Source organism: Gasterosteus aculeatus, chromosome 12 (assembly GCF_964276395.1).
Source record: "Gasterosteus aculeatus chromosome 12, fGasAcu3.hap1.1, whole genome shotgun sequence".
Classification (NCBI taxonomy): Eukaryota; Metazoa; Chordata; class Actinopteri; order Perciformes; family Gasterosteidae; genus Gasterosteus; species Gasterosteus aculeatus.
The window spans coordinates 4,952,581-4,967,123 of NC_135700.1; the positions used below are offsets into that span (position 1 = coordinate 4,952,581).

At 44.9% G+C, this 14,543-nt stretch overlaps 1 protein-coding gene and 1 pseudogene across 3 annotated transcripts; one reads left to right on the forward strand and one right to left on the reverse strand.

Moving 5' to 3' along the window:
* Positions 1-1,316: 1,316 nt before the first annotated feature.
* On the forward strand, positions 1,317-3,315 carry drc8 (dynein regulatory complex subunit 8). 2 transcript variants are annotated; one of them, XM_040199246.2, is made up of 7 exons: positions 1,317-1,644; positions 1,828-1,912; positions 2,045-2,117; positions 2,230-2,303; positions 2,811-2,853; positions 2,934-3,000; positions 3,109-3,315. In XM_040199246.2, the coding sequence occupies exons 1-7, from the start codon at positions 1,620-1,622 to the stop codon at positions 3,225-3,227; spliced, it is 486 nt and encodes a 161-aa protein (XP_040055180.2). In that variant the 5' UTR covers positions 1,317-1,619; the 3' UTR covers positions 3,228-3,315. The 2 variants fall into 2 exon arrangements, with proteins under 2 accessions (XP_040055180.2, XP_077941426.1); XM_078085300.1 differs by having other exon boundaries at positions 1,399-1,644; positions 1,777-1,912.
* An 8,223-nt stretch (positions 3,316-11,538) lies between these two features.
* LOC120811700 (pleckstrin homology domain-containing family F member 2-like) lies at positions 11,539-14,233 on the reverse strand (annotated as a pseudogene). The gene is made up of 3 exons (XR_013451548.1): positions 13,863-14,233; positions 12,686-12,899; positions 11,539-12,260 (listed from the first exon to the last, which is right to left on the reverse strand). The product of XR_013451548.1 is annotated as a pleckstrin homology domain-containing family F member 2-like (transcript).
* Positions 14,234-14,543: the final 310 nt, after the last annotated feature.

Genomic DNA, 14,543 nt, shown 5'->3' on the forward strand with positions numbered 1-14,543 from the left:
CCATAATTTGGTTTTGAAAAATCTGCTATGTTTACATGTTTTAGGCACTCTCTACAAAGTCTCTCTAATGCTGGACGGAGACAGAGTACAAATGTCCTTCCATACATCGCCAAGAATGAATTTAGATTTGTCTTTTTTCTGATCAATCTGCTGGCTCTGTCACGCCCTAATTGTGTTCACCTGTTTTTCCCCTGTCTCCTCCCACACCAGGTGTTCCCTGTTTGTCAATTATCCCTTGGGCATATAACCTGTGTCTTCTCCCTGTTCTTGTTGCCAGTTCGTCTTGTGTGTTTCACCAGGTCTTACCAGCGTTGTATCCCCGTAGTTTCCAGTCGATTCTTGAGATTCCCTGTGTACTGACCCCTGCCTGCCTCCGACAACAACGACACTGCCTGCCACCTCTGAACCCCTGATCTCCCGTGCACCGAACTCCTGCCTGGCTCCGACAACGACACTGCTTGCCCGAATTCCTCATATCTACGTTTGGGTCTCTGTCTGAGTTGTGATAGTACGAACTGGCCATGACAGACCCAGCAGAACCTGACTCCCTCCGGAATGCCGTTGCTCTTCAGGATGCTGCTATCGGAAGGCACGAAGACATCCTACAACGGGTCATGGAGGGACTTCAAAGCCTCTCTGACCACCACGATCGGACATATCAATCCCTGATGGAGCAGTTTCGTGGGATGTCTATGGGACAGCAAACTACAGCGGCCCCTGCCCCAGACCAAGGTGGCCTCGCAGCCAGTGCGGCCTTGCCGGTAACCAACACGGCCCCTCGGGAACCCAACTTACCACCCCCTGAGCGCTATTCTGGAGACCCGAGAACCTGTTGTTCGTTCCTCTCCAAGTGTTCCCTGATGTCTGAGTTGTGATAGGCTGAGAACATCCAATGCTGTTGTCTCGACACTGCTGACATCTAGTGAAACAAAGACATAAGAGACGGCACAGATCATAGTTCAAACGTTTTACACACGTTGGTGGGATAAGACGAGGGTGGGATAAGACGAGGGTGGAATAATTGAGAATTAAGGCAATGAAGACTTGACTCAATCATAATAGAACATTAGAGCGAATAAAATGAGTCAAACATGTCTTTGTCCCTCTATCATTTTTATTCTGTATTTTATCAGACATCGTAATGTTTAAATCCACATCAACCATAGACTTGATATGTAATGTTGAGAATGACGAAAATATTACTATTGTGTTGGTAAACAGAGTAGCAAATTCCTGTCAAAAAGTAAAAGAATGATGTTTTGTGTTTAAGTCTAAACATTAACATCGTCTTACAATGCAGTATTCCATAATGTTACGTTACTTGACTTGTGGTGTTTATTACATATTTCACTCTTCCGGTCATCGAGCTAAACCAGCTAACTGCTCCTTTGACCACTCGCAGTTGCTAGGCAACATAAAACAAGCCACACACCCTGCTAGCGGTGCTGTGCCCGCCCACTCTACCTCTGATTGGCTCATACTCGTTGCCGTCGTTGTTTGGAGTGGTTAAATTAAGATTTGAGGGGATCGATTGGTTCGAGTTCAGGTGATCGACGAGAGAGTACGGCGGGTCAGAACTTTTCCTCCTGGGAAAAAGACACAAAACACTTCGGACAAACATGATGAAGAACAAGCAACGTTCAGGTCGGTACGTCGTAGTTAAAACGTTACAGGTGTAAACAACAGTTTCAACGATAAACGTAGACATATTGATTTCAGCGTTAGTTGGACGTTGTGTGCTTGACATATCTGACGTGGGAGTGATTTGAGTAACAGGGCGTCTTGTCCCTGCTCCTGGTTGTCCCTCTGTCCATCCTGTCTCATCAGAGCCTGTAGTGCCAGACGTCCACAAGACGATCAAAGCTGCGTTTGAAGCGTTTGACTATGAGTCAAACAACAGAGTGGATGTCAGGTGAGCTCTCGTCACAACTCAACTTCCAACACAGTGAATATGAAGAAAGCGTCCGCAATGTTACACTGAGCAGATTGGATGAAACAGGTCAAGTCTGTGTTTTCTAGAAATAACGATGACTTTGTTTCTCAGGGAGATCGGCACCATCATCTATTCCCTGGGATGCTTCCCCACTCAGGCAGACCTACATGATCTAATAGCCGAGGTAAGACCGCTCTTGTTTAAATGAATAATGTCTACTCCACCATATCTTTGTTTTTAAAAATGTTCTTTTTGTTTCAATGCGGCTCCATCTAACATTAGATTCTCCTGTTCAGGTTGAGGACCAAACTGGATACATCAATTTGGAAAAGTTCCTCCCAGCCATGACCAAAGTTCTGATGGAGCACAAGTAAGTGGTTCTATTATCTCTTATTTAAACTCGTTCCTGGTGCCAGCCTTCTGGTTCCATATATCAAACTGACTTAATTAAGATGCTGAATGCTGAGGTTGAGGAGAAGGGCCATGAGGATACAAATAGGTGCTTGTGTTGAAGCAAATTAATGCAGGAATGTTACAGCTGGAGCAAATGAATAACCTGACACTGTAACATTTTTGGAGTGATTTTATATATGGAAGATATAGTGAGGTAGTTATTGTTGTATTTTGCTAAATATATGTGTGATGTCAAATTCTAAAAAGGCCACCACAGTACAACCATTACTTAATCAGATGAGCGCAGTACAGTTCAGTCTGTGGTGTGAACTGGGCCTGGACCTTTCCGGTAGATTCTATGTGGATTCCATCACATTGCTCAGTGTTTTTAGGATGTCGTCCCATAAACACCATCTACTATGCTGCTGACACACTAACGGACAGACACATATAGCAATGACGTGTGTGTGTGTTTGTGTGTTAGGTTCCCTTCTGTCCCAGAGGACCTGCTGCTTCAGGCCTTTGAGGTGAGATAAACTGTCTCCTCATATTCTACCCTTCCATATCCCTGTGTTGTAGTACCAGTGACTGGTACTTGTGTTTCCAGGTCCTGGACAAGGAAAATAAAGGGTACCTGGAGCCTGAGCAGCTGGCAAAGTACATGACACAGGAAGGTAAAGCAGGAGCTTTCAGTTCTCACTTTGTGATGTTTCATGTGTGTTTTGAAATCAGTTTCTTTTTATTTTTTGTGCGTCTAACATTACTCGTTGTGATTAAACCAGGTGAGCTCTTCACTCAGGAGGAGATGGATGAGATGCTGACAGCACTCGCTGACCACGAGAACAACCGTGTCTATTACAAAGACTTGCTCAACCAGTGGACCATTGACCCTGACATGTAGACAGTGTGTGTGTGTGTGTGTGTGTGTGTGTGTTCATGTCTGCATTATTTTAAGCTTTAGTTCTGATAAATAAATGTTAGTATCTCAATCACGTTTCTCCATAAATATCTTTTATTTCACATGAAACATAATTTGTGCTCAATTTGGCATTTAGGAAAATGTATCAATGCAGAACTCGTTCATCGTCAAGTTTCATCCTTCCATCTATTTATATATTGTAGCCAAGCAAATTTTTCTTGAAGCGTAAGTGTGGGGGGAATGTCTTCCGCGGCACAGCAGGGTGGTAATGTTGTCAACCTGATCAGTGATTGTAGATTGAGTACTGTGACGTCATGAGAGGCTACACAGCTCTCAGCAGGACAGTTCTAGTGCGATGACACCAAGGTCAAATATAAACAAGGATTTTATTAAAGTTCTAACAGAAACAGCGGTCTAAATTCAAAAGTGTATCCAAGGCTCAGGTTGATCTTCAGCCATCAAACTTAAACAAAGCCTCTTCTTGGTGGTGAAATTGTTATCCCGATTCCCTCAGGTAAGTAAACAGTCGTACTACTACTACAGCGGCAGCCCGCAGCCAATCCAACAGTAAATTCTTCAAACGTCACGTAAGTATCTCCAATGTTCAGTATCTCCAGCCTTCCTCGTGGAAATCCTACTGGAGGGGTCTGGTCCTTGGCAGAGGGCCCAACCTGTGGCCTGTCTCTCCAACCCCACACACCTCCACCACTACGTCTCTAACCCTTAAAAAGCCCTTCAGGTTATCAGACCCTGATGGGTCTCAGGTGTGCGGCAATGTCGTGAATTGAGGGGTGGAGTTCCTGACTCCACCACCAGGTGGAGCCATAGCTGTTCATGGTTACAGCCATCGCATGGGAATGTAGCTTCCAGGATACAGTCAGTTTGAAGATAATAAAGATACTTTGAGAAAACCCCTTGATCATTCCTTTTTTAATTAAAGTTGAGTATGTAACTGCATATATGTACTGGAGCTGTAGGCCGAATGTTTTAGTGGAGAGCCTCTATTGTCCTCATTAAGGAAAATGCAGTATCATACAGTCATTGATGTAGCTTCACAGTAAATATAAAGATGTCTAACACACAGTTAGTGAAACCTGACACTCAAGGAGCAAAACAGAAGCCCAGACCTGGGGGGTATTCCAGAAAGGAGGTTTAACAAACTGAGTCTATTCCTGAACGCCGAGTTGACTTACTCTGAGACGGGAAACTCTGAGTATCCGGTTCCAGAACAGTCAAGTCAAGTCAAGTCATTTTATTTTGTATAGCCCAGAATCGCAAATTACAAATTTGCCTCAGAGGGCTTTACAGTCTGTACACATACGACATCCTCTGCCCCGAAACCCACCATCGGCACAGGAAAAACTCCCCAAAAAATGAAAAAACCCTTACAAGAGGGAAAAAAGGGAAGAAACCTTAGGGAGAACGTCAGAGGAGGGATCCCACTCCCGGGATGGACAGACTACAATGGATGCCATGTGTACAGAATGAACAATGTATAATACATGCAATTCCTATGACAGAAATGATTCAAGTAATTGTGAGTAGTAAGCCAGGCGCACAGCAGGACCACTGCAGAGGCAACCACCATCAGATAGAACCACCATCCACAGAATCCTGTGGGGAGGGAGAGCACAGAGATTTTAGGAGAGGGTAATGTTGGTTTATGAGTAAAGTAATATGATTAATATCTAAAATAATGATGATGATGATGATGATACAGCTGATCTGCATTAGTTCAATCAACTCTGAGTATGTTCACCTTGAGTTAAGCGCGTGCATGACGATTATAAAAAGCAACGGAGCCCCGATACCACGAGTCACCACGACAACAGAAAATAAAAGAGCAACACTTACACTTACAGAAACATTTTTATTTTATACCTTTTGAGGTCATTTAAAATGTGACGCTGCAGCCTACACCAACACTCATTAAAATACTAATTAAAAAACAACGAAACATTGAGTTCTGCTCAGCCAACAGAAAGAAGGCAGAGGCCCGAAAACATTAGGACATTTCGAAATGAGAATCGCTAAGTACTTTGTAGCTCTGCCATACTCTAATGAGAATCACAACAGTACATGCAAAAATACTGAAATTGTTACTTTACAGAATTGCTAGACGTCCAGATGTTGGGGTCAGAGGAAGAATTTTCATTCCAGAGCAAGAGACCCACATGGTGAACATGGTGATTGCCAATAATGCAATAAGACTGCGCGAAATACAGCAGCGCATAATTGACAATGACACCATCTTTCAAAATATACACAGTGTAAGCATTTCTGCACTAAGTCCTGTACTTGCGCGCCACAGAATAAGAATGAAGCAAATGTACAGAGTTCCTTTCGAGAGAAACACAGAACGTGTAAAGCAACAAATAGCCAATAATTACAACTGTAATCACTATACTACAGGAACTCTATGGCTGTTCTGAGTAATATGTGGCTTTGCAGGAAGCATTCTTTTCTCGTAAGCGACATGAAGGGGAAACGTTCCTTGAATTTTCCCTCGCTCTCATGAGCCTAATGGAAAGGGTGAAGCAGCGTGCACCAGCTGGAATGCTCAATGCAGACTGTCTATTGCGGGATCAGTTTGTTGAGCAGGTTTTAGACAGCACCCTGAGGTGAGAGCTAAAACAGTTTGTTTTCGTCATCAACCTGCAGCTACCTTGCTTGACGTCAGAGGGGAATCAATTCGGTGGGAGCGCGATGGTCTGCCCAGCGCCTTCAGAGGCCGTAGTAACTCAGTCCCTTCCATCAGTGGCATTCAGTATGGAGTTCAGGGTGCTCATTCTGTTGCATGTGTCCCTCCGTCCTCAGAAATGGTAGAGCTGAAGTAATTGTTGAGGCTGCAACAAGAGCAGCTTAACCAGTTAACCCAGACCCTCGCTCATATGCAGTGCCCTCATGCTGGTAGTCATTCAGCCCATCGTTGGCCCAAACTGTGTCACCGCTGTCAGAGACCAGGCCATTTTGCCAGAGACTGTGATGGTGTGCATAATTCCCGCCCCCAGTTCTCTTCACCAGATATCCGGTCGCCTGCTAGGCAAGCAGAACCCAACCCGGCTCCGGAAAACTAGCACCCACCAAACTGCAGAGCCACAGTTTGGGTGGGGCCCTTCATGGCTCACGCCCTGTGTCGGGTGGGTTAGTTCAAGGCCCCAGACTGGTGTCGTCCTGTTCCTATTTAGATGTCTAGTTTAGTTACATGTCCTCATGTCCCATGGGATGTCATGGGGCATGAGGTCCCATGACCAAACATGGCACCTCAAGGTGCCGTGTTTGATTGACACCGGCTCTATGGTTTCTACTATTACAGAGAGCTTCTTTCAAAATATTTCGAACCTTTGGGTCAGGAGCGGCTCAAAGCCTGTCGTTGGATACAGCTAAGGGCAGCTAATGGTTTGAGCATCCCTTACCTGGGCTATTTGGAGCTCGATGTTAAGTTGTACGGTAAACTAGTTTCACTGTGTGGTGTCTTGGTGGTAAAGGACCCCCCTGGTAATGCTTCTCTTCAGGCCCCTGGTGTGTTGGGAATGAATGTGATTCAGAAATGTTACCAAGAGCTCTTTGTGCAGCATGGTTTGTCCCTGTTTAATCTGCCCTCTGTCACACAGGCCCCACAACCTGTCACGCCGGCATTACAGAAGTGCCATCAGGCAGACCCCCCAGGAGCTGACTTGGATGGCAAAGGATAGAGGTAGGCGTGCCTGTCATATTTCAGGTGGTGTGATGCAGATAGTAGCAGCTACATGCTCAGGGCAGGGCACTGATAGCACAGTGTTGTTTGAGCCCCTTGATTCTGGTTTACCTGCAGGTTTGTTGGCTTCTCCATCTGTGGTGAGGGTAGTTAGAGGTACAGCATACATACCCATTGTGAATGTTGTCTCTGTAGAGGTACTGCTGTACCCACGCACTGTTCTTGGCACTTTACAACAAGTGAATGTTGTCAGCCTCCCTGCAGGAATCGCAGTCCCATCCACTGTAGCCACCGTAGCTTCTCACACCACCTTACCTGCAGTGCCGGACCAGATTGAGGGTTTAGATCTGTCTTCTTTCCCCCGAAGAGCAAGGTCAGGTGAGGTCTCTCCTTAGTAAGTACAGTCCTATTTTCTCTGCTCATGACGGCGATTTAGGCTGCACTAACCTCATCTCTCACAATATTCCTCTGTTAGACGAGATCCTCGTTACGCAGCGCTACAGGAGTGTTTCCCCTTCTGATTATGAGGCTGTCAAAGAACACATTAATCAGCTTCTTTCTGCACAGGTGATTAGAGAAGGTTGTAGCCCCTATCCCTCCCCCATTGTGCTTGTGAAGAAGAAGGAGGGAGCCTGCGTATGTGTGTCGATTACCGGCAGCTAAACAGCAAGACCAGGAAAGATGCGTTCCCGCTGCCACACATTGAGGAGTCGTTGGATTCCTTGACAGGTGCACGCTGGTTCTCTACCATGGACCTGGCCAGTGGGTACAATCAGGTTGAGGTCACGGAGAAGGACCGGCCTAAGACGGCATTCTGTACACCATTCGGCCTGTTTGAGTGGAACCGTATGCCGTTCGGACTCTGAAACGCACCTGGCCCTTTTCAAAGATTAATGCAGAGGATCTTTGGTGATGAACAAGGTCTGTCACCTTGATGACATTGTCGTGTTCTCTTCTACTGTAGAGCAGCATCTTCAGCGGCTTGACGTGGTACTATCTCGGCTGCAACAGGAGAGACTCAAGGCCAAGCTCTCCAAATGCACCTTTAGTTTATCGTCGGGACAATGATACAAAGAGGGGGGGTAGATTGTAGCAGGATGACTGCTCTTTGTCCATGCGCGGTCTTGTCCCTTTCATTGTCTGCCATACAAGAAGGGATCGGTAGATCTGCTCTCTCTCTCTCTCTGGCGACGGGGGGCATACCTTTCCTCTTCCGGGTTGCCTGGCTGCAGGTTTTGCAGACGCTCAGCACTCTGGTGTTGCGCAAAATTGAGTTCCGCCGTGCAGGTACGTTATAATTAATTGCATGCATCATGTACAGATGAAACAGTTGTGCAAATTGCCATTTGAAAAAAATTCAGAGAGTGAAAAACCTGCGTCATGAATATGTTCAGGTAAGTATAGAAATGTACACTTTTGGTGGGTTTTTCACTGGGTGTGTTCAATGTGGATACAGTACAGTTAGAGATGTTTTTTTGTTCAAACAAATTACTACAGTATTGACTGTATATGTAAAGTGCAAAGGCACTTTACACAAAACCTACATGTACATTGATACATCAAAAGACCTATATGTATTACAGTAGGCCTACTGTAAACTACAATGTGCTATGTTCTGTTTTTGGTCTTTCATTTTGCAAAAGATTTGAGGTGTTCTGCTACTTGTGTGTCTAGTTGTGTGAATCGTGTGTTGTGTTTTGACAACTTGAGCCCTGTTTTCAAAATTGTGCTTAAGCAATTGGAAAAAGAGGGACTAAAATAGCTTGTGCTTTCTAGAGAACAACATTCCTTTTGTAGATCATGACATTGGCCGTCTGAGGTCGTTGTCCTAAAAATAACATGTTGCCGCCTTTCCAGAGAGTTTCACAGGTCTGATTAACTGTCACAGTTTTGTCAGTGTGGAACACTGACGCATGCTCAAAAGATTCTGAGGCACGTCGATGTGTGCAATGCTAAAACGTCCTAGGGACTTTCTTACATTTGAGATTGTGGGAAATTCCAGTTGACTAAGGTTCAAGCGAAAACATCCAACTATTTAAACCACCGCACCTCTCGTCTACAATGTATGTCATGAACAGTAGGCAACTTTGGGTATTCATCATGTTCATCCTCTCCCATTAAACACAAAGAACCGCTAGGGCAGCGGGATTGTTTTTTCTTTACAGATATTTGGTCATAACCTAAAAAATCAACAGGGCCAAAAAATACATGTTGACCAGGTCACTGAGCCGTAACATTTCCTTCTGAGGCAGAGAGATCACAGCGTAGCGCTGATTGTCCTCTGGAAAACAACACATGCCAACATTGACGGATCACGTTCATCCCTAATAACCCTGGCCAGTCTGTGGGGCAATGATCTTTTACAATAATTACCCCGCAACCTTTTATGTCCGCCCTACCAATCTTTAGGTCCAGCTGAGCATAGCCTAGGTAGGGATTAAAGCGTTCATTAACAGTACCATACAGTCAGAAAGGAGGAGGCGTCGCTTAAGCGAATGCCATGACCCCCAAAGTGAAGAGCGAAGAAGCTTTGAGTGAGCATCGTCACTTGCGAACCTATGTCTAATGGGCAGGGGACCATAATGCCTTCCATTTCTACTTCAACCATGGGACTGTCTCCAGATAACTGAGCCTGTTCAATGTGGGTGTGACTTTTTCCAGCTGGGTGGCTCTCCAGACTGCATTTCTAGTTTAAAGGCTGATGGCTTTCACTGTCTTGCACTACAATGGTGAGGACTGTGCCCTGTTTAGTTCCTTCTGAAGTTGACATACATGTGTGTTTCTAATTGCAGCCGTCCCAGGGTGTCCAACCCAAAAACAAAATCAGTAGGATTCATCCTCTTGGAACCAAGACAGTCTGTGAGGAATGACTTAGTTTCATGCAATGGTTATTGAGACAGTTTGGTAGAGATTGACGGAGAGACATTACCGTTCAGGCACATTTGCCTAATTGTGAACAAACATGAGCCGGGTTGATCATTACCATGTCACTGGAAAGGTTTGCATATTGGCAGGAGTCTTCGGTAAGAACTTTTAAAAAACTAAGCTTCTTCAGCCAGCGATTGAACTGTTATTTCTGTAGATATGATATCTTATTTCAAGCAAAGTCGCAACTAATGCAGACTTACGGGAAGTGAAAAGGGCTCAACATTTACGAGACAGCCCACAATTTACATGGGCAGAGCAAGCTATGTTGAAAACAAGCAGTTCATTAGTGAACACACAGGTTTGCATGGCATGTTGTTTTATTATCAAATGCACATTTCCTCTCTAACAATACTGTTAAAGTACAAAGACGTTATTTACATTTGTGGTCACCATTCATAAACAAGTATGCGTACAAATACATAAGGCAAGACACTCATTCACCACATCTAATAGAAATAACTCCTTAATTGTATCTAAATGTTAACATAAGTATCGTATAAATATACATATTTTAACTTTATACATGATTTATGATAATGACTGAGTGAGAATGACCCTTCAATCGACTCTGAGTATGTTCACCTTGAGTTAAGCGCGTGCATGACGATTATAAAAAGCCATCATCAATGGAGCCCCGATACCACGAGTCACCATGACAACAGAAAATAAAAGAGCAACACTTACACTTACAGAAACATTTTTATTTTATACCTTTCGAGGTCATTTAAAATGTGACGCTGCAGCCTACACCAACACTCATTAAAATACTACGAATGTTACAACGAAACATTGAGTTCTGCTCAGCCAACAGAAAGAAGGCAGAGGCCCGAAAAACATTAGGACATTTCGAAATGAGAATCGCTAAGTACTTTGTAGCTCTGCCATACTCTAATGAGAATCACAACAGTACCATACATGCAAAAATACTGAAATTGTTACTTTACAGAATTGCTAGACGTCCAGATGTTGGGGTCAGAGGAAGAATGTTCACTCCAGAGCAAGAGACCCCTATAGTGAACATGGTGATTGCCAATAATGCAATAAGACTGCGCGCAATACAGCAGCGCATAATTGACAATGACACCATCTTTCAAAATATACACAGTGTAAGCATTTCTGCACTAAGTCCTGTACTTGCGCGCCACAGAATAAGAATGAAGCAAATTTACAGAGTTCCTTTCGAGAGAAACACAGAACGTGTAAAGCAACAAATAGCCAATAGTTACAAAAAACGTGCTTAAGCAATCAGAAAAAACTGTAATCACTATACAGGAACTCTATGGCTGTTCTGAGTAATATGTGGCTTTTCAGGAAGCATTCTTTTCTCGTAAGCGACATGAAGGGGAAACGTTACTTGAATTTTCCCTCGCTCTCATGAGCCTAATGGAAAGGGTGAAGCAGCGTGCACCAGCTGGAATGCTCAATGAAGACTGTTGCGGGATCAGTTTGTTGAGCAGGTTTTAGACAGCACCCTGAGGCGAGAGCTTAAACAGTTTGTTCGTCATCAACCTGCAGCTACCTTGCTCGACGTCAGAGGGGAATCAATTCGGTGGGAGCGCGATGGTCTGCCCAGCGCCTTCAGAGGCCGTAGTAACTCAGTCCCTTCCATCAGTGGCATTCAGTATGGAGTTCAGGGTGCTCATTCTGTTGCATGTGTCCCTCCGTCCTCAGAAATGGTAGAGCTGAAGTAATTGTTGAGGCTATATTTTAACTTTATGCATGATTTATGATAATCACTGAGTGAGAATGACCTTCCACTGCACAAAGCATCCTGTCCACATTAACAGGGCGGTTTATGTGCTCAGGGCTGCATGTGGTGCAGTTGTAAGTTGACATAGATGGACCAGTTCTCCATCTGGGAGTTCAACCACTTGGGGGGGTCATCGTCCTCCATCTGCTCCTCAGCCTCCTCACCTCACTTGATCCATCCTCTCCATCTGAGCTTCTCCTCTCTGTGTGGCACTCGTGACACACCTGCTGGGCCTCCTCCGTCGTCCTGGTCGAGGAGTTCGAGTGGCACAAGATGCAGATCCTCCAGCACTTAGTCGGGTGGATGTGTTGGATTACCGCTCGGGTCTTGGAGCATGCGCCGCAGACCAGGAAGCCACATTTCCGGCAGTGGTGTCGACGCTGGGTCACGGAGAACCTGCCGAAGCAGCGCATGCAGATCGCGGAGGCAGAGTTGGGGATACAGGTGTTGGCAAAGTGGGAGCTGGTCCGGCAGCCCCTGTTCTGCAGCAGAATGGACCGGCAGTCCTCGATTTGCTGGATCCAGGCCCGCTTCTCCTCCTGGGAGGCGGCTGCCACGTAGAAGGACTTGCGTGGCGTACGGATCAGCCACTGGTTCTTTATTGATAATTCGTTCTCTAGGTCCTCAAGCTGGCTGTCCTCTGAAAATAAAAAAATGTTATGTCACATGTAATATATATGGAGCCATATAGCAAAAAATCAAATTGAAATGGATTTAAGAGGAAAGTCACTTTTAGAAAAACCATGGTAAAAAACTAAAAACCCTGAAATATGATTTTATTTCAGTTCCAACTCAAAATGTAATGCAATACAGCCCCATGTAACCATTTAGCATATCTTACATTTATTACAAAAAAGAATATAATTGAACATACTTTATCATCAAGATGTTTTAACATTATTGCGTGCAGTTTATTTTATGTTGAAAAATATAGTAAAAAATCACATCAAATGCACGTTAACAGCTAAACTATATTTGAACAGTGAGTTGCAACGGTTACATCATGTGTTCCAAATAACCAGTTTGGCAAGACTTTTGTGAGTATTCTGCAGTTTTGTGGCTCACCCAGGGGGATGATCACCTGCTTCCTGTGCCAACAAAAGATGATGCTGCCGTACACCAGCAGGTCGTTGAACAGGAAGAACCTTCTGGGCTGTGGCCCCTTGCGGGTCATCTTCACCAGCTGACCCTCTCCCAGCAGAAACCGACCCGGTTCGTACAGCGGCTTCCCCGACGGCCCGAACGAGTTCTCCACGGCGCGGATCCGCTCGCGGTTGTCCTGCGTAAACAAGAACCATTTCCCATCCGTATCCATTTGTGTTCAGGTGACAAGTCAGCACGAGCCGTTCGTTAGTGCGTTGTTGTTGTTGTTGTTGTTTTTGTTGTTGCGCATGAAGTCCCGCTGCTGAGACGCTGTCCTGGGATCGTGCAGGCTGCGGCGCACGGGCGCTTCTTTTATGTGCTGGTGACGTGGGAGTCGCCCAAGGGAGTTGGAGCTTTAGACAAACCCATGTGAGCAGAGAAGGCGTCACCAATCTATTTCCCTCCCAGGAAAGTTATTCATGGAAATATCCACCTCAGGTTTTCAACTATCACCAACCTTTATTTATAGTTTTATTCATAATAGTTGTATTAAATATAGAAATGACAGAGGTTACACATTGATAAATAATAACCGTTTGGTGGCCACAACATACAGTATATCATTATATTGTTATGCGGCAAACAAAATTGAAAAGTCAATAAAATTTCATAGGATAGAATAAGTATGTCATAGAACAGCGTGCTCTTCAGTGTTTCCCTAGGTTTACACCTTCAGGGGGACATTTTCTTCAGTGTGGAACTGCCGTGGTGGAAAAATAACAAATTAAATACATTGCATTGGAGACTAGAAAGTTGCACTCGGCTTCTTCTTAAACATAGAAGACAGTGTGCGATAGTCAGGGGCAAAGGCTAATAGTAAAACATGTTTAGTGGCCACAAAATATATTTGGAAGACTCATGATAAGAGGAATCTGAAATCGTATAGTGGTTTTAACAAAGCGACAAACTGCTTTCCCTTTTTTAAAATTTTGACTATTAAAGTCCCATTTTGTTTCCAAGTCTGCGTTTGAGTCTTGCCTCCACCTACCCATTGCGTGACAGAATGACGCGACCACGTGAGGACTCAACAGATCCTTTGCCAGATTACAGACTCGATTACCAGGACGTGAGGAGTCCATTTTGGCAACGCAAGACTAACCTCATTTTTGGACCCAGGAGCTATCAAAGAGCTTGTCTCGAGCTCCGGGACCTCCTCAACCCCAAGAGAAGGAGCCCTGGCAAGAGGCAGTAGCATATTCCCGTTCCCACTGGGCCGCAGCGATCTCCCGGTCCCGCTGGGCCGCAGCGCACTGCCTTCCGCGCTGGGCTGCAGCAACCTCCCGATCCAGTCCCCCGACTCGTGCCCCCGACGCCAGTCCCAGCTCCACCACATGCATAAAACAAAACAAAAAATGTAAACACTGAATAAGCCTTAGGATTTCTTCAAATTGTTTATTTAAAATATGTCTTTAGATATCTTCGTATATATATATATATATTCTGTGTTTTTTTATTGAAAATTATCTGCATTTAAACTTGAAACACAAAGACACTTTTTAACCCTTTCTAAAAAGAAAAAACAGACTGACTTCATGGCACAGAGTCAGTCAGTGGGGGACCGGCCTCTGTTGATGAGCGACGGGAAGAAACTGTGGCGGGAGGTCTTAGTCCTGATGGACCTCAGCCTCCTTCCAGATGGGAGGGGCACAAACAGTTTTTGTCCGAGCTGAGAGGGGTCGGCTACGATCTTTTTAGCTCGCTTCAGGTAAAGGGACGGCAGATTGCAGCCAATCACCCTCTCTGCAGAGAGAATTACACGCTGCAGTCTGCCCTTGTCCTT